Source organism: Calonectris borealis, chromosome 29, assembly GCF_964195595.1.
Source record: "Calonectris borealis chromosome 29, bCalBor7.hap1.2, whole genome shotgun sequence".
Taxonomy (NCBI): domain Eukaryota; kingdom Metazoa; phylum Chordata; class Aves; order Procellariiformes; family Procellariidae; genus Calonectris; species Calonectris borealis.
Genome location: NC_134340.1, coordinates 4,364,252 through 4,382,053, shown reverse-complemented (window position 1 = coordinate 4,382,053; position 17,802 = coordinate 4,364,252). Strand labels below are relative to the sequence as shown.

General features: G+C 68.2%; 1 protein-coding gene across 1 annotated transcript; it reads right to left on the bottom strand.

Moving 5' to 3' along the window:
- Positions 1 to 1,648: 1,648 nt before the first annotated feature.
- Positions 1,649 to 17,635, bottom strand: CGN (cingulin). The gene is made up of 21 exons (XM_075176086.1): positions 17,518 to 17,635; positions 10,697 to 11,745; positions 10,426 to 10,526; positions 10,120 to 10,189; positions 9,805 to 9,900; positions 9,356 to 9,507; positions 8,913 to 9,054; positions 8,618 to 8,830; positions 8,114 to 8,262; positions 7,697 to 7,838; positions 7,411 to 7,611; positions 6,964 to 7,170; positions 6,623 to 6,880; positions 5,964 to 6,134; positions 5,704 to 5,865; positions 5,103 to 5,192; positions 3,795 to 3,878; positions 2,776 to 2,894; positions 2,586 to 2,694; positions 2,300 to 2,463; positions 1,649 to 2,225 (listed from the first exon to the last, which is right to left on the bottom strand). Exons 2-21 carry the CDS (start codon positions 11,720 to 11,722, stop codon positions 2,084 to 2,086), a joined length of 3,798 nt encoding a protein of 1,265 aa, XP_075032187.1. The 5' UTR covers positions 11,723 to 11,745; positions 17,518 to 17,635; the 3' UTR covers positions 1,649 to 2,083.
- Between the last annotated feature and the right edge of the window lie 167 nt (positions 17,636 to 17,802).

The window sequence follows — 17,802 nt, the reverse complement described above, 5'->3', positions numbered from 1 at the left end:
GCCATGCCAGAGCCATGCCAGGGCCATGCCAAAGCTGGGCCACAGCCATGCCGAGCCATGCTGAGCCGTGCCAGGGCCGTGCCAGAGCCGTGCCAGGGCCATGCCAGAGCCGTGCCAGAGCTGTGCCAGGGCTGTGCCAGGGCCATGCCAAGGCCGTGCCAGAGCTGTGCCATGGCCATGCCGAGCTGGGCCAAGGCCAAGGCCAAGGCCGTGCCAAAGCTGTGCCAGAGCTGTGCCAAAGCCATGCCAAGGCCGTGCCAAGCCACAACAAGCCCAGCGGAGCCCCACCTGAGCTCTGCCAAACCCTCGCCAAGCCCTGCCAAACCAAGCCAGGGCCTGCCCAGCAGCGCCAGGCAGTGGGATGCCGTGCCGAGCCGTGCCGTGGTGCCCCAAACCGAGCCAGGGCCGGTCCACCCCACGCCTGGGGGATGTTTGGCCCCGGGGGGCTGGCAGAGCCTGGCGGGAGGTGCCGGGGGTGCCCCCACCCGGAGCCGCGGGGGTCACCGGCCGCACACCAGGGTTGAGCCCCGTGGGTGCCGCAGCCCCCTCGCCCGTGCTGGGGGTCGGGGGACCAGGGCGCTGCGGGGGCGGGTGTCCCTGTGCCGCGCTGGGCGGCCTGGGCGTGCCGGCTGCCTCCTCTCTGCTGGGCGCTAATTGCCACATACCGGTGTGATGAGCTCAGCTGGCCTCAGGTTCACCGCCCGCCCCAGCCCTGCCGGCCGGGGCCACGCTCCAGCCCCGTGCGGTCACCGGGGCCGAGCCGGGGCCACGCTCCAGCCCCGGGGTGGGGACACCCCGTCCCGGGGGGGTCTGGGGCAGCGGGATTTTCTGCAGACCGGAGGACATCGCTCCCTCGGGGCTGGCTGCTGGTGGCAAGGCCGGGGACCAGCAAACTTTGGTCACGCTCAGCCGCGGCAGCTGGCGCCTCCTCCCCCTGGGCACCCCACGGCCCCCGAGCCCCCCACCAACCGCTGCAGTGCCCACGGGGGAAACCGAGGCACAGCGGGGCCCCTGCCGCCTTGCCGGGCCGAGCAGCCGCTGGGGAAACCGAGGCACAGGGTGGGGACGGTGGTTGACCTTGGCTCCGACACGCGTGTCCGGGAGGAGCTGAGGGCAGAACCGGTTGTGCCGGCCTGGTTTATAGCCGCAGCGGGGACGCCGTGGGTGCGGGGCCAGGTGCCAGGCACGCTCAGCCTGGCACAGCCCGGGGCGGCGGTGACGCAGAGACACGGCCAGTACTGACCGGAGAGGGGACAGGGGTGTCCCTGGTGTTGTCACCGCGTCCATTCCCGCTGGCTCCATCCCAGTTAAACGTCACCGGGACGCGGGAGGGGAAACTGAGGCAGCAGGGATGGGGCTGGACGCCCGGGCACCGTCCCAGCCCCGCGCTGGCTCGGGGATGGAGCCAGCTCGGCCCTGCTTGAGGCCACGGAGGGGAACTGCGGTAACCACCTGCCAATCAACGCAATGGCGCTAATTAGCAGTTGGCAAGACTCCCATCCTTGTTAATTAGCGATAACAAGGATCTATCTCCAGGCCAGATGCAGCGGAGCAGGGAAGGAGCTGCGTTCCCCGAGCCGGGCAGGGGCCTGGTGCCACAGCCCGATGTGCCGGAGCCTGCGCCACCCCTCCGGCCCGGGTGGACGACGAGCCGCAGGCGTTAAAATGCTCAATTTTATTTAAAAGGGCAGTGGGGGGACGAAGGGCAGTCGCATATAAAAATAAACCAGGGTGGCCGGAGCCGTGGGTGTCCCCAGCCCCCCCGGCCCCGCTTTCCGGCTGCCCCCATGGGAGCCGATCCCCAGGGACGTGGTGTCCCGGCAGGACCCGGTCACCAAGGGGGACACCGGCCGCGGTGAGCAGCTCCCCACCGGCAAAAAGCCACGCTGCAAACACACCCTGAGACCCGTACGAAGACAAAGAGGCGAGAGAGCGTCCGGGGGGGTTCCGGCACCTTCCTTCATGTCATTGGTAGTAGAAGAGTTTTTGCATCAAGCAGCTGCACCCGTGGCCAGTCCCTCGCCCGGCTCTCGGGACGCGGCTCCGCTCCGGGACGGAGCAGCCAGGGCGGCGCGGGCGGGCGTCAGCAGGAGCTGGTCTGGAGGTTGGGCTCGTTGAGCAGCGAGGCGATGGAGGAAGGCCCGTAGGCGCTGTCGAACTCCTCGTCCGAGCTGAGCTGGTCGTCTTGGAGGGAGGAATCGGCGGCCGAGCGGGCGGATCTGCGCCTGGGGATGGAGAAGAGGGGTCAGCCCTCGCCCGGGGACGGGGCTGGGACCCCCTCCGGCACGGCGTTCCCTACCAAGCCTCCTTCTCCAGCGCCTTGATGCGGTTCTGCAGCTGCTCGTTGAGCTCGTGCTGCTCCTCCAGCTCCCGCTGCGCCTTCTTCCGGGCACCCTCCAGCCGCTCGACCTCCTCCTCTGCCTCGTCCACTTGACGCTTCAGGGCCTTCACCCGCAGGCTCAGCTGCGGGGCGACAGGGCAGTTCCCAAGGGGTTAGGATGGCCGGTGCGGGGCAAGCACCAAGGGTCCCGGAGGCGGGTGCTGAAGGTGCTCAGCGTCTCTGAGGGCTCCCGTCCGCCACCCACCTGGTCCTTCTGGTCGCTGACGTGCTGCCGCTCGTCATCGATCTGGATGGTCAGCTCCTTCACCTTCCTCTCCAGCTTGCGGTTGGAGGACAGCAGGACGCTCTTCTCCCTGCGGCGAAGCAATGGGTCATGGGCTGGCAGCCGGCGAGGGCGAAGGCACCCCCGAGGCGGGGGTCTCCATGGCCGGTACCTCTCCTCCGCCTGCAGCCTGTCCTGCAGCTCCTCCACCCGCGCCTCCAGCTGCAAGACGTTGCTGCTGGGTTTCTGCAGCCCCTCCGAGCTGGCCAGGCGGCTCTTCAGCTCCTTGTTCTACGGGGAGAACAAACCCCAAAGCCCCCGTCACCCCCCCTCGGGGCTCCCAGCCCGGGGGGGAAAGGCGCAGAGCCCTGCTTATGTAAACCCCGGCGCTGAGTCGGGGCCCAGAAACCCTTTCTCAAGGAGGAGACGTAATGAGCCGGGTTATATAACGGCAATTAGCCCCGGCACTGGCCGGGGCATGAGGCGAGAGCGGAGGGGACAGGGATGTACTGGGGACCACCAGGTACAAGAGCCCCCGCCAGCTCCGCGGTGCTCGTCCCCCTTCAGCTCCCCCATTTCTGCTCTTACACACCCTCGTCGGCCAAAAAAAGCCCCAAAAGCACCACAAAAACCAGCTCCTCTCCCCATCCCGTGCAGCGGCATCGCCCCAGCCTCGTCAACCGGGCACCGGTAACGACGGCAGGCGCCGCCGGGCCGGGCCGGGCCCCACGGCGTCAGCAGTAGGAACCCCGTGTTTTTCTTGGCAGCGGCAATTCCACGCTGGGAACAAGAAGAGCTCGGGGAGCTTAGTTCCCATCAATCCATCTCGTTAAGAGCCAGCTCGGGGTTAGGTAACGAAGGGCTGGGAGTGCAAGCCTGGGCAGGCTGGTGGGGAGCCGTGAGGAAAGGGGGGATCCCATGGGAATGGATGCCAGACGGCTCCGAGGATGCTCCGGCCAGGGATGGGGCGTGGGGGGGATGGGACAGGCTGTATCCAGAGCAGGGAGGAGGAGGGGGAACGGTTTTACAGCAGGAAAAGCTCCTTGGGAACACGGTGCCTCTCCCAGGGATGCTCTAGAGAGGAGCGGGGCTGCCGCCAGACGCTTTGCCCTGCACCCCTCGGGGCCAAGGGGTCCCTCCGGCTGTGCCCACGGCTGGGGGCTGGCCCGGGCCCCCGCGGCTCAGCCTTACCTGCCTCTCCAGCGAGACCTTGTCGCACTCCAGGTCCTGCCGGCTGGAGCGCTCCTGCAGCAGCTCTGCCCGCAGCTGGTCGATCTGGGGACAAGGACACGGCACGGGTGGGTTTTGCCACGTCCTTCGCCGCCGCGTTCGCTCGGCGAGAGATCGGGGCCACCGCAGCGACAGCGGTGCCGCAGAGCGCGGGTGGACTCAGTGCACCCAACGGCCGCACGGTGGCCGTCCCGCGGCACGCAGCCGGTATCGGTGACACCAGAAACCCCCGACGAGAGGATTTCGGTTCCTTCCTAAATTAGTTACCGCCGTCCTGGCGAGCGGCCCAGAGACGAGGGCTGCAATTTTCCACTGGAGGGTTTAAACTGGTTGGACTGGGATCTGGGGACCCGGCTGCGCTCCCAGCTCTGCCTGGCACCGCGGGGCACGGCGGCGCGGCCGTGCCGGGGGCAGGAATGGGTTTGATCCACCAATGGAGCAAAACCCGAACCGCCCCAGGGGCCTCTTTCAGGTTGACCAAGGCGAAATACGCAGCCTTGTGCGTTATTTTAAAGCAAAGGAAGTTGGAGTTTATATAAAAAATTGCTTGAATTTTATTCAAGCAGCCCCAAAAGCCGGTAGGGCCACTTCCGAGCCGAACCCAGCTGTGGCTTCATGCACATCCCTGCTCCACAGCTCCTGTGCTTCAGGCACATCCAGGATTCACGGGAAAAGTCTCCCCTGGGATGTGCCCGTTTCCCGGATGGAAAAATGGGAAAACCACCCATTTAACCAGCTCGCCGTAGCCCGAGGGGTGGGAATCCCCGTTCCAAGCCCCAGGCTGGATCCCGGTGGGGCAGGAGGGAGACGGGCTATAAGCAGAGGCTGCCGATCCCGGGATCCCGGTAAAACCCAGCACCACCGGATCCCGGGAGGCGGCTGCCGCCCGCTCGCAGAGCTCAAACGCCGGCTCCGGCTTTGAAGGTAATAAGCAGGTGGGTTACGAGGGAGGGGAGAGCCCGGAGACCGGCGTAATTTAAGCCCAACTTCCTGCACAAACACAAACCTCACCCTGTAATTTCAGGGGATTTCTTTTTTTTTGCGCCAAGCTCGTATAATTTCCATTCGCGCCCGAACCAGCTTTTCAGACACCGTCATCTCGATTGTATTTAGAGTGACGGAGGGCTCCGGGCTGCTCGCTAACGACTCGTTAATGGGGTTTTAACTCCGGTGACCAGTTCTACCCGAGGACCCGAATTATCCAGCGCTATTTTGCCGGAGCTGGGAGCCAGGCACCCGCCGGCTTCGGGGCGGCACCGCCTGCCCTACCTGGTCCCTGCTCCGGCTGACCCTCTCCGTCAGCAGCTCCACCGAGGTCCTCTCCTCGTCCAGCTCCACCTCCAGGCGCTTGGACTTCTCCTGCAAGGAGAGGGGACCAGAAGGGTCAGCTCGGGCCGGGGGGTCCCTGCGGGCAGGGGACAGGCGGCAGGAGGGGCTCAGGCCGGGATGCTGGAGGAAGGGGGTTTGCTCCGACAACACTTCCAGCCCAGCAAACCCCAACCGGCCCGGGAGGCTCCGATACCGCCCGGGAGGCAGGAGGGAGGCGCTCGGATATGAGACACGGCAGCTTGATGCTGTGCGGACCCCCGTGCACCCACCACCCGCCCCGTCAGGGCAGAATAACCCGCAAAGCAACAGCCTGCGGCAAGCCGAGCCACGGGGCAATGCCGGACAGAGCCGAAACAAAGCCAGTTAAGAAATATTAATATTAGCAATAGCACACCCCCCCAGCGCTGCCAGGCTGCGTGACTTCTCCTTCGCAGCAGCTGCGGGACGGAGGATGGCTGGGCGAGCTCTGCCCCTTGCTGTTAGCACACAGCACTGCAGGAACAGGGCGAGCGGTTTTGGGGCACCGCGCAGCGCTCCCCACCTCCAGCGCCTTGACGTGCCGCGAGCGATCATCCTGGGAGCGCTTCTTGGTCTCCATCTCCTGCTCGAGGTTGTGCAGGCGCTGGAGCAGCACCTCCTTATCCAGCAGCGCGCTCTCCCGCTCCGCCTGGCTGTCCTGCAGCGCTTGCTTCAGCCGGGCCACCTGCGGCGCCCAGGGAAAAGGCGTCCCCACGTGAGACCTGTCCCCAAGGGACGGAGAGGACGGCGTGGGGACCCACAACGCGCCAGCCCTCGCCGTACCTCGTCCTGCAGCCGTCCCACGCTGAACTGCATCTTTTCCACCTCGGCACCCCGATCCTTGGCTTGTTTTTGGGAGTCCGTGATCTCCTTCCGTGACTTCTCCTTGAACTCCTCCAGCTGCGACCGCAGCACGGCCAGCGAGCTGTGCGACTCCTCCGTCATCTGCTCCAGCTGCGGCAGAGCGGGGACAGCTCAGGAGCTGGGGACCAGCCTAGGTGCCCTGTCCTGAGCTGATGGGACTCGAGGTGGGAGAAGACACCCGTGGGCACGGGGCTGGGGGGGACACTTCTGCCCCGTGGGCTCAGGAGCATCACGGCGAGGGGTGCAAGCCCTGCCAGAGCAGCCTGGATGACCCCAGACTCTGAGCAGGCTCTTGCAGGAGCCTCCTGGGGAAGGGTAGGGGACAGCCTGGCTCTGGGACGCTGGGGATGCTGATCCCTTGGGACAGCGTGGCTTTATGGAGTCTCCTGGGGCATCGGGGAGGGATCGGCCCCAACTGGCTCTGCAGGGAAACCAGATCCGTGCCCAAAGTCCTGGATCTCCCCCATCTCGGAGATCCCGTCCCGTGGCTCAGAGACCGGGTGTCGCGGCACACGATGCCCCATGGGACGGGGGTCCTGGGGGTGCAAGCGGCCCTGGAGGCACCCGGGCGCCCCAACCTCTTTGTTCAGCTTCTCCGTGGTGCGATCGAGCAGGCGCTTCTCCTCCTCCAGCTCGCTCTTGGCGCGCTTGAGCTGCTCCTTCTGCCGCTGCTCGTCCTGGTAGGACGCGCTCAGCTCCTGGTGCTCCTGCGTCAGCCGGGCCAGGCTCCGCTGCGCCTCCTCCAGGCGGGTCTCCAGCGACCGCTTGGCCATCAGCAGCTCCTGCTCCCGCTCCGTGGCTTCGCCCAGAGACTCCTCCATCTGCCTGCGCTCTGCCTGCGAGGAGGGAGCTCTTCAAACTCCTTCCCAGGGCAGGGGAACAGCTTGGGACAGCTCAGGAACGGCCGCAGCCCCGGTACCTCCAGTTTGGTGACCTTCTCCTTGAGCCGTGCCTGGGAGCCCTCCCAGTTCTCGCCCAAGCGCTCGTACTCCTTCAGCTGCGTCTCCATCCCAAGGACCTTCCTCCTCAGGTCGTCGTTCTGCTCCTGCAGCTCCCGCAGGCTGGACTCCACCGCCTTCCTCGCCTGCTCCGACGCCTGCCGCGCGCTCTCCAGGGATGCCTTTGCCTGCAACGCAGCCACGGCACGGGGTGGACCTGGGGCCAGCCGCTGAGCCGGGGGGTCTTGGGGGGCAATTTGGGCTTGCATCCATTGGGAGGAGCCCACGGCGGGCGGATCCGGGGCTGTGGGTTTGCCGCATCACCCCGTGGCTGCAAAATCTGGGGCTCGCGGGAAGGCGCGAGGGCAGTGGGGGTCGCTCCTCAGCTCGTGGCTGGGTGGGGACAAACCCTTTTCTCCAGTGCTCACCTTGGTGGCCTCATCCCGCTCCTCCTGGAGTTGCTGCAGGTCTCTGCGGCACCGCTCCAGCTCCCCGTCGCGGCTGGACGCCTCCTCCCGCATGGCGCCCTTCAGCGCCGCCAGCTCCCGCTCCCGCTGCCGCAGCAGCTCCTCCTGGCTCTGCTTCTCCGCCGCCAGCTCCCGCTGCGCCTCCCGCGCCTGCCGCAGCTCCTGGGACGGAGGGGACGGCGGTCGGGGACCCTTGGCGCTGGACGCGGTCCCCGGCGCTGCGTGCGCCTCCTCCCTCGTCACCCACCTTCCTGAGTGCCTCCAGCTCGCCGGGGTCCAGCGCGCTGCTCCGCGCCTGGTCCGCCTCCTCCCGCGCGGCCGCGAAGCGCTCCCGCAGCTCCCGCAGCTCCTCCTCAAACTCCTCCCGCTCCAGCTTCACCTGCAGCAGCCTGGAGAGGGGCAGGATGAGGCCACCCGAACCCATCCCTGTGTCCTCGTGTCCCACACCCCCATTCCCAGGTCCCAGCGTGCCCAGAGCGCGGCACCCAGCTCGGCCATCGCCTTCCTCCCTGCGTGCCCGGGCGAGGAGGAGGAGAACCAGCCCCATCCCAGCTCCTGACCCATTTTAACGGGGTTTGGAGTAAAGACGCTGGATGGTCACGAGCGGCCAGACCTCCCCAAAAGCTGCTCGTGCCTCCGGCTCAGCCGCAGCCCCGGCACTTACTCCTGCTTGGTGTTGCGGAGCTCGTCCTTGTTCTTCTGGAACATGTCCCGCCAGTGCCCCGTCTCCTCCGCGCTCTCTTCCAGCTCCCGCTGCAGGTTCCTCACCACGGCGTTGATCTTCTGCCTCTCCGACTCCAGGTTGGCCTGATCCTGGATCGAAGCGTTGAGCGCTCGCCCGCAGAGCGGCATCCTCACGGGATGCTCCAAGGGTGCTGGGGTCCTGCCCCGGTTAATGCCCCCGAACCAGCCCAGGGAACCCACGCAGGGGCCGGGGGAGCCCCACACCTCCGCAAACCGGCTCCGTTCTCCCCCCAGCCTCTCTGCCCTTCCGCAGACGGGTGCTCCGATGGGGCGCGTTTGGGGCAGGACACAAACCCCACTTCCAGCTCAGGACCATTGAAAGGGGGAATCCAAGGACACCGACTCCAAGCAAAGACCCTCCCCAGCTGACAGCCAGCAAGGCCCCTTCCCCGTCCCTCCCCAGCAGCCCTCCTCGCCGCCGGACCTGCGAGATGTCCTCCACGCTGCGCCGCAGCTGCTCCATGTCGCTCTGGTACTGCTGCCGGACGCGGTCGAGCTCCTTGTCGTGGCTGGCCACCTCCTCCTTGAGGGCTCCCTTCAGCGCCGTCAGCTCCCGCTCCCGCAGCCGCAGCTGCTCCTCCTGCCGCTGCTTGGAGCTCAGGGCCTCCTCCAGCTCCTCCCTGGCCTCCAGCAGCTCCTGGGCGAAGGCGGTAGCCGGGCTCGGTGGCAGCGAAGCGGCACGGGGGGATGCTGACGCCCCGGTGCAACCGTCACCGTACCTTGTACAAGGCTTCACCGTCCGGGGAGGCGCCGGCGCCCGGGCGCAGGCGGTCGAGCTCTCGCTGCGCCGCCAGCAGCTGCTCCTCGCGGTCGCGCACCCGGGCCTCCGCCTGCTCCTTGGCTGTTCTCACCTCGCTCAGCCTGCAGGGCAGCGCGGGGCCCCTCACAGCCTGGCGGGGACCTGCCCTCCCCTCCAGGCCCCGGCCACGTCTGCACCCCGAAGGGCACCCGCGAGCATCTACACCGGTGGGCGGCTCGTCCCGGCACGGCGACAGCGGGGGTGACAGCCACCCACCCCGCGCTCCCCCAGCCCTCTTTGGGCTCCAAACGCCCCCGCCGCCCTCCCGCCACCCTCCATCAGCATCCCCCCACCGGGACAGACCAACGGCCCCAGCCCTGGCGCGTTCAGCAGCGCGGCCGCGGCCCCGGGAGCGGCTCTTACTCTTGCAAACTTCTCTGCAGCTCCTGGGTTTTCTTCTCCAGGGCCCCCCGCAGGCGCTGGCTCTCCCCTTCGGCCTCCCGCAGCCGGGCTTCCGGGGCCCGAGCGGAGCCGCTCCGCCCCGGCTCCCTGGTCAGCTCCAGCTTCTGGCGGAGCTGCGGGAGAAGGGGACACCGGCTACCTCCCCTCCTGCGGGCAGAGCGGCCAGCGACTGCAGCGAAGCTCCCTGTCCCCCTCCCCAGCATCCCCCCCAGCTCTGGCGGGGGCACATCTGCACCCCCAGCATCCCCGAGACACCCCAGCGGGGTGTAAAACCGACCAGGAGAAAATTTGGTCTCGCTTGGGCACCCAAGCCCAAGTGAAGGGGGCTCAGAGCAGGGACCCATTGCGCTTCTCCCCGCCAGGGATATAAACTGCGACCCCACGTCCCCCCCAGACCCCCCAGCCTTCACCTTGGTCTCCTCGTCGAGCTTCTCCTGCAGCTCCTCCACCTTCCTGGCCAGCTCTCGGTGCTGCGGCTGGGAACACGCCGTGTCCTTGGCGGGCACCTGGAGAGACCCCCCCGGGCTCACTCGCTGCGTTCGGGGCATCGCAACCCCCCCGGGGCCACGGCTCGGTCCCCAGCCACCGCCTGTCACCCGCGTGCCAGCGGGGTCCCATCCCCGGCATGCTGGGACACGGTGCCGGGAAGGCAGGAGCCCCCGGAGGGGCTTGGGGACCGGTTTCCCCCCCAAGCAGGGGGCAGCACCGGGACGGCCCCGACTCACCGCCAGCTCCTGCATCTTCTCAAGCAGCCGGGCAGTTTTCCTCTTCAGGGAGATTTCGCTCTCGCTGCTCCTGCGGGCGTCAGAGCCGGGGGAAGCGTTTGGGGACGGAGCGGGGGGACAGCCCAGCCCGGGGTGCGGGAACCCCCCCAGCACTTTGCCGCTTGCTCCCCCAAAATCCTGAGCACCAGCTGGCTCCAGCGGCGTCCCCGCTCCCAAACCACCCCGCAGCATCCCAGCCCCAGCCACCGGCGCTTCGGGAAAGGGGCAGGGAGCGACGGGGTGCTCGGGGGGGCTGTGGGGGCTCACCCCTCCTTCAGGATGCCGTAGATGAGCTCCTTGGGGTGCTCGCTGCTGCCGGGCTGGGCGACCTCCCGCTGGTCCCGCAGCAGGTCCGGCGTGGATTTGAGCTGCCACGAGGGATAGAAAAGCTCAGCTCTGGCAAGGACGCGAGTCCCCCCCACCGCCCCCCAGCTCCCGCCGCTCCGAGGACACCGGTGCTCGCCTCAATGCCGGTGCCCCCCCCCAGTTAAGGAGCTTGTGACCCTTGTGATCCCAGCAGGATGCGGCCCCCCGGTACCTGCAGCTCTGCCTGGGCTTTGCTCTGCAGCCGCTCAGTCGTGGGCTCCTCCACGCCCCGGTTCGCCCGCTGGCTCCTCGTCCCCCCGTCCCCCATCCCGCCGGCTCCGCTCGGGCGGCTCAGCCCGCCGGCGGGCACTGAGGGCTGGGGGCGAACGCCGCCGGCCCGGCGCTGGGCACCGCTCGGCTCCCTGGCACCCGGCACGTCGCGGTGGGAGACGCGGCTGTCCAGGCTCTGCGAGCGCTTCCTCTCCTCCGCGGGGATCCGGCCCCTCCTGGCCGCCCGGCCTCGCTGCTGCACCTTCCCGTCGAATTTGCTGATGAGCGAATCCACCGAGGAGAGGGGTTTGGTGTCCACGTCGCTGCCGCCGGCATCCACCGCGGCCTCCGTGTCCGAGGAGGGGTCCTGGGCCACGGCCCTCGAGCCGGAGGCTTTGCTCCGCTCCGGTGCCATGTTCAACACGCTGCTGCTTTTGCCGCCGGCCAGAGCCCGGTGCTGCTGGCGGCCGCTGGCCCGGGGAGCGCCGGCGGCAAAGGGCTCGTCCACGGCGACACCGAGCAGATCCCCGTGGGACTGCGTCCTCCGCAGCTCCTCCCCGAGCGGCCGCTTGCTCGGCGGAGGTTTGGGCTCGTGCCGGGAGGTCACCGCGACACCGCTCGCCTCCTCGTCCGAGGTGCTGTAGGACGAGCCGTGCCGGGGCTGCCGCCCGGCGTAGGGGTTCTCCGGCAGGTCCGAGTCGGAGCTGACGGAGCCGGAGGGCCGGGGGCCAGCGGGGGCGTTCGGGTAGGAGCCCTCGCTCTTGATCTGCACCCCGAAGGAGTCGCCGCCCTTCTCGCCGCTGTTGAGGACGACGAAGGGCTGCCCGGCGATGCCCTGCACCCGCACCGCCACCCCGTAGGAGCCGGGCTTGCCCCGCGCCTTGGGGGGTCTCCGGGGCTCCTGCAGGTCGTTGATGAAGCGGATCTGGACGCCGTAGTCCACGGGGCTCTGCTTCTCCGCCATCGCCGCGCTCGCCGGCCACTCCATCCCCGGGGCTCAGCACCGCAGTCCTGGGGGGGGAGAGGGGGCAGAGTCACCCTCGGATCGGAGACGGCGCTCGGCGAGGATCCGCAGCGCTTTCCCGCGAGGACGGGTGACAGCGGACAGCCGGTGCCAGCGCTGCAGCGTCCCCAGGACAGGACGGGGACAAGGCTTGCTGTGCCGGCACCGGCATCGCCCGGCTGCTCCCGGGGGGACGCTGGGGAGCGCAGGGAGAGCAAAACCCCCCCACCCCGCGCGCAGCATCAGCGGCCGGACCCTCACCGCGTCTCCTGCCGCTCGCCCTTGGCAGCGGGACCCTGGGGATGCGGAGGGGAGGCAGAGATCCCGGCCAGGCTCCGCAGCCGGGCTCCGCTCCCGCTGCCTCCCAGACGCCTGCGGAACGCCGCAGCCTCGCTGCAGCCGGAGCTCCGGCGTCCCTCAGCATCACCCCCAGCGCCCGCCGTCCCCGCAGCCGGGGCAGCCGCCCGGGTCCCGTGAGGAGGGGACAGATATGAGCAGTGACATATTGGGAACAGCGTGATGTAACCCTCCCCCTCGCACCCAGGGCGATGCCGGCCGGCAGGAGAGCGGCAGGAGCGGAGGACACGGGGCGGGGGTGAGCTCCCCCATCGGCACCTGGGGGCTTTAAGTGATGGAAAAGCCCAAATCAGCCCCGAGCCCCGCGGCATCGTGTTTTCACCCCCCCGAGCACCGGGAGCAGCAGTAGCTCCTTTCCCTGCTGTAAATAAACTGGATGCCGGGAGCGATGCGAGGTGCCGAGCGCTCAGCTTGCACCCGCGTCCCTGGGAGGGTGTCCCAGGGGGACCCCAGGACGCAAGGGGACCCCGATCCAGGCAGGGGGACACTTAAACACATCCTGCGCCTGCAGAAAAACAAAAACGCAAACCCCAAACCCCACGCTTTCAGCTCAGGTCCGGACATCGCCCCCAAAGCTGCCCCAGCCCGGAGCGGGGAGCAGGCAGGGATGGAGCACGGATGCGACGGAGCAGTGGGATGCCTGGCGCGGCTGGGCTCTCCCACGTCCTCGCGTCAACCCCGAGCCCACATCCCCTCCCGTGCCTGCCCCGGGGAAGAAGCCGGAGCCGGAGCCCCGCTGCCGTGGGACCCAGCTTTCTGCAGAGTCGGAAGGCACCGGAGGTGCCGGGCCCGGAGCAGCAGCGTGGGCCGGAGCAGCAGCGGGTGCCGCGCAGACCCCGCCGGGCAGTGCCAGGAAGGACGAGCCGTTTGCTTCCCCTGGCCCTGCCAGCTCCCCACCGCCGCCGTCTGCTCCCGTCCCCCGGCCAAACCCGGCAGGGCCGGCTCCTGCGGCTCCTCCGTTTTGCCGGAGTCACAACGAGCCCTTCGGGTCTCCTGCATCCCCAGGGCCAGCAGCGAGGCAGCAGCAGGCGAGGGACCGGCTATTTATTTGCCAGGCGAAGGAGCCCGGGAGCCGGCACAGGGGATGGGAGAAGAGCCCCCGTCTCGTGAGCTCGTTATCCCTGCACGGCATACAGCTAACGAGATCAGCAACAGACGCCAGCCTCTATAAATACGCCCTGAGCCCAGCGAGAGCTCCCAAAGCAAATCCCATCAGTCCCATCCCTCCGGTGCCGCAGCAGCCCCTCCAAGCCGCGGGGACGGGGGGATGGAGAGCAGGACGGCCACCAACCTGCAGCGGTGAACCGAGGGAGGGAACCAGCTTCGGCAGCAAACTTTTCCCCGGCTGCCAGCGTCCGAAGTGCGGCCGGTGACGAGGCAGAGCCCGGGTGGGGAGAGGGCTCGGCCCCCGCCGCTACCGGGGTGGGAGCCGTGAGCCCTGGCTGCGGCACCCGCCTTGGGAAGACCTTTGGATGGGTGGCGAGGGGCGGCACGGCATCCTCCCGCGGCACGGCCAGCGGCGCAGGGGCTCGCCAAGCAAAGCGCCGGCTGTGCCAGCACCACCACCGCCGGCAAAGGACACGGCTCTGCCCCACCGCCCGCCCCCGCCCTGGCACAAGCGGGAGCCAGGTGGCGGAGAACCGCGGGGGTCGGATGCGGCTGGGGACGACGCTGGGCTCAAACCCAGCCGGCGCAGGACCGGACTGGGAAGAGGAGGATTTGCTCTTTCCAAGGGAGCACCGGCACGAGATGCACGGCTTCACTCCCGGCTGTGGGGGCTCCGGCAGCACGAGCCGGGCATTTGGGGAGCCGGGAGGAAGCAGGTGAGCCAGGCCCGGCCGGTAATCTCCCAGGAATGCCTCCCTCCTCCTGGAAGGGCTCCAGCTCGCAGATAAAGGGCTGGAGCCGCATCGCATTCCTGTGTGGGAGAGCAACACCCAGCCCGGGGCTGGAAACACAGCCCCGGGAGGAGATTTCACTGGAAACCGCAGGGAAGGAGCCTGGAAGCAGGAGGGATGCAGAATCGGGGCTAAAAATAGGCTGGTGGTTGTCCCCAGGGCGTGGGTTGTGCCCCAACACACCTAAACCCTGCCGCGGGTCGGGCAGCGCCGGCGGCACCGGGCGGTGGGGGTCCCGCGCCCGGCCAAGGCGAGAGCGGAGCTGGCGGGAGCGGGCAGGCAGCGAACCGGCAGGAGAGGTCTCTTGCCGGCGGTCACGCACCTCCGGCACCGCGCTGCCGGCCGGCAGCGCTGGGGATGGCGGGCGGCCAGCTCCGCTCGCCCGGATCGGCGGCACAATGAGCCCTTTGTGCCGACGACGTTAACCCAGAAAGTTGTTTTGCAATTTGCAGGCGGTGCTGGAAAAGGCTCCTACGCCGAGCGGGGCTCTGTGCCGCCGCGGCTCACCCCGGCTCCCCGCTCCCGTCCAGCACCGAAAACACCCGGGTGGGAAAGGCGATGGCTGCCAGGTCGGGCTGATCCTCCTCCGTCAAGGTCAGCCGGGTAATTCGACCGCGGGCGGTCGCAGGCCGGGACCCCGGCGAGGAGCCGGCACCATTTTGCGGTGAAGCCGGAGCCCATCTCCGAGCCACCTCGGTCCAAACCGAGCAGGTCGGGTCGTGCGGCTGCGGCACCCCCGGAGCACGGCGAGCAAAAGCTGTCGGATTATCCCAAAGCGCTTCGTGGCCAGACCGACATCGCGGGGAAGGGGCTAGCAGAGATGCACAAACCCGGCATTTCTCCCCCATCGCCTGCTTTTTGGCTCCCGGCACGGTTTAGGCTATTTCCACCGAGGGTTTCCCCAAAGCTTTGCTCACCTGCACGGCTGCTCGCTCAACCGTGTTTGTACACAGCCCGGGTTTTGCTCGGGGCCAAAGTCCGGGGCTGATTCCGGGCGCAGGCAGCGCACGCCGTGCCTGCGCCCTGCCCGTCACCGGGGCAGCCCACGCCGACCCCGGCGGAGACCGGCTATTCCTGCTCTCCCGCAAACTCCGGAGCCCGAAACCCTGATAAATCCTCAGCCGAGCGCGTGAACCGCGCGCTGCCGGCCGGGTCGGAGGAACCCGAAACCAGGGCACCTGCGGCTGCGTCACGCAACAGGGACGGGCTCGTCATGACGCTGGCCGGCATCGCGACGGGGGCCGGAAGGGGGATGTCCAGGGGCTGGAAGGGGGATGTCCAGGGGGGTAAGGGTCACCCCGCAGGCGTGACCCCGCAGGGGCTCCCACGGGAGCTGATAAGAACCGAGTTCCTTCGCATCCCAACCCAGCCGCAGGCAGAGCCTCAGGTTAATCATCAACCCAGACACTGGAAAATCCCGTTCCCTGCCTCTCCCGGGGCCCCGTTTCGGAAACGGAAAGCCCCGTCCCCTCCTGCGGGACCGTGGGGTCAGACCCAAAACCAAACCGCGCTCTCCATCGCCACGCCGAGGGCAGTGCTCCGCCGCGGCGCCCCGAGACCACCGGCGCGGCACAGGCCGCGCCGTAAGGTGTTTACCACGGCACCGATCAGAGCGGTTTACTGGTTTCCAAGCAAGTCGTGCCTTTGAAACCAGAATTATTTTGATCCACGCACTCGTGGGGATAAATATTTCCCGGGAGACACCGGCAGGGAGCAAGGAAGAGCCCCGGGGGCACAACGTGGATTGGCACAAGCCAATAGCTCTCCAGCGCTGCAGGGCTCGGATGCTCCGGTTTCACCCCAAACCGGGGACCCCCGTCCCGCCCCCCATCGTTGTGATCCCCAGGGCAGGTCGGGCAGCACGAACACAAACGCACAGCTGTCGCCCAAACCCCGGGTACGGCAAAGCCTCCGTCCCCGGGGCAGCCCTCGGAGGCGATGCCGCTGCTCCCACCCCCAAAAAGGACGACGCTGAGGGGCGACGCTGCGAGTACCGCAGCTGCGACGCAGCGGCGAGGGGCTCCGTCGGCAAACGGCACCTTATCTACGGGGATGGAGACGGAAACCCAGCCCGGCTCCAAACCAGCTCGACTGGTCCGGGTGGTGGGAGAGGAAAGCCAGCCCGGAGCGAGCCGCAATCACCCTCCCAAACAAAAGCTTGCGACAGCGGGCAGGGGACGGGGACGGGGTGAGCGAGACCCGCGCGCCGGGGACCTCGAGACGCAAATAAGTCTCGATGCAGCGAATAAGTCAGATGGCAGCAGGGAGGACACCCAAGACCTGGATTTTTCTTTCTTATTTAAACAGGCTGCTAAAAATACCGCCCCGGGAGCGCGGCGAGGGGCAGCTCATCGCGTGGAAGTTCCGGGAGGCGCCGCGGGACGGCGGGCAGGGCCCCGCCGCAGCAGCCCCATCGCTTCCGCGCCAGCGTGAAATTTCCCGTGAACCCACCGGGTCCCAAAGGCTTTTCCCCCGCTCCGGGACGCGCCGCGCCCTCACGGCTCCGGCCGAGACAAGGCGGGGGTTGATTAACTCCATCCTAACGAGGAGAAGGCGACGGCGGCGGCCTTTGCCCAGCACCCCTATAGAGGGCCCTATGGAAGGATGCTATAGGGTCCCTGTATGGGACCTCTCCTCAAAGGAAAAGAATACAACTTCCATAGGGAAACGCAGATCCCTTATGGAATAAGGGGGCAGGTAAAGGCAGTTCCCATAGGGGCTATAGGGGACAGCAGATCCCTGATGGAGGACAGCCGTAGGGGACAACCCAGGTCCCTCACTGGGGGAGCAGCCTGGGGGCTCCCTATAGGATCTGCTATAGGGCAGGTCACACCCTGGGGAGAAGAACCCCTATGGGGACTGCTATAGGGTGGAGCACACGCCAAGGACAAGGGCCCCCATAGAGCCAGCCCCTATAGGATCTTCTATAGGGCAAGGTTCACCCCACAGAGGAAAGCCGCTACAGGCCCAGCCCCTATAGGTTCCACCATAGGGCAGGGCATGCCTCAGGAAGGACAGCCCCTACGGCTCCAACTCCCATAGGCTCTGCCATAGGGCAGGGCACACTCCAGAAAGGACACCACCTACAGTCCCAACCCCTATAGACTTTGCCATGGGGCAGGGCATACACCACAGATAACAGCCCCTATAGCGCCAGCCCCTATAGGCTCTGCCATAGGGCAGGGCACACCCCAGGAAGGACACCACCTATAGCACCAGCCCCTATAGGCTCCGCCATGGGGCAGGACACGCTCCCGGGACAGCAGCCCCTATGGCCCCGGCCCCCATAGGCGCTGCTATAGGGCAGGGCACGCTCCCGGGACAGCAGCCCCTATAGCCCCGGCCCCCACAGGCGCTGCCGCGGGGCAGGACGCGCTCCCGGGACAGCGGCCCCTATGGCCCCGGCCCCCACAGGCGCTGCTATAGGGCAGGGCACGCTCCCGGGACAGCGGCCCCTACGGCCCCGGCCCCCACAGGCGCTGCCATAGGGGGGACCCCCGGGCGGAGCCGCCCCCCCGCACTCACCGCCCGCCGCCGGCTCCGCTGCCCGCCGCTGCCCACCGCAACCTGTTACCTTCGCCCAGGCCCCGCCCCCGGGACCGCCCGTTGGACCGCGCCGCGCCCGGTCACGCCCCGGGGCGGGGAAAGACCCGGTCTGCCACGCCCCTAGCCGCGCCCCTCCCGGCTAACGGCCCGCCCCGGGAGGGCGGTCACGTGATGCGGCTGGTGCCGCCAGCAGCGCGCCGCCATCTTGGGGAGGGAGCTGCGTCGACTGCAGCGGAAGGGGCGGTCCCAGGCCCTCCCGTCCCC

Bases quoted from the DNA above. Each gene is read 5' to 3' on its own strand.
- CGN (XM_075176086.1), bottom strand. From the start codon at position 11,722: ATGGAGTGGCCGGCGAGCGCGGCGATGGCGGAGAAGCAGAGCCCCGTG. The intron at 7,171-7,410 runs GTGAGCACTGGA...GCTGCGTTGCAG, and splicing joins AGCGGGATGAGGCCACCAAG to GCAAAGGCATCCCTGGAGAG. The intron at 2,895-3,794 runs GTAAGGCTGAGC...TTCTCCCCGTAG, and splicing joins AGGTCTCGCTGGAGAGGCAG to AACAAGGAGCTGAAGAGCCG.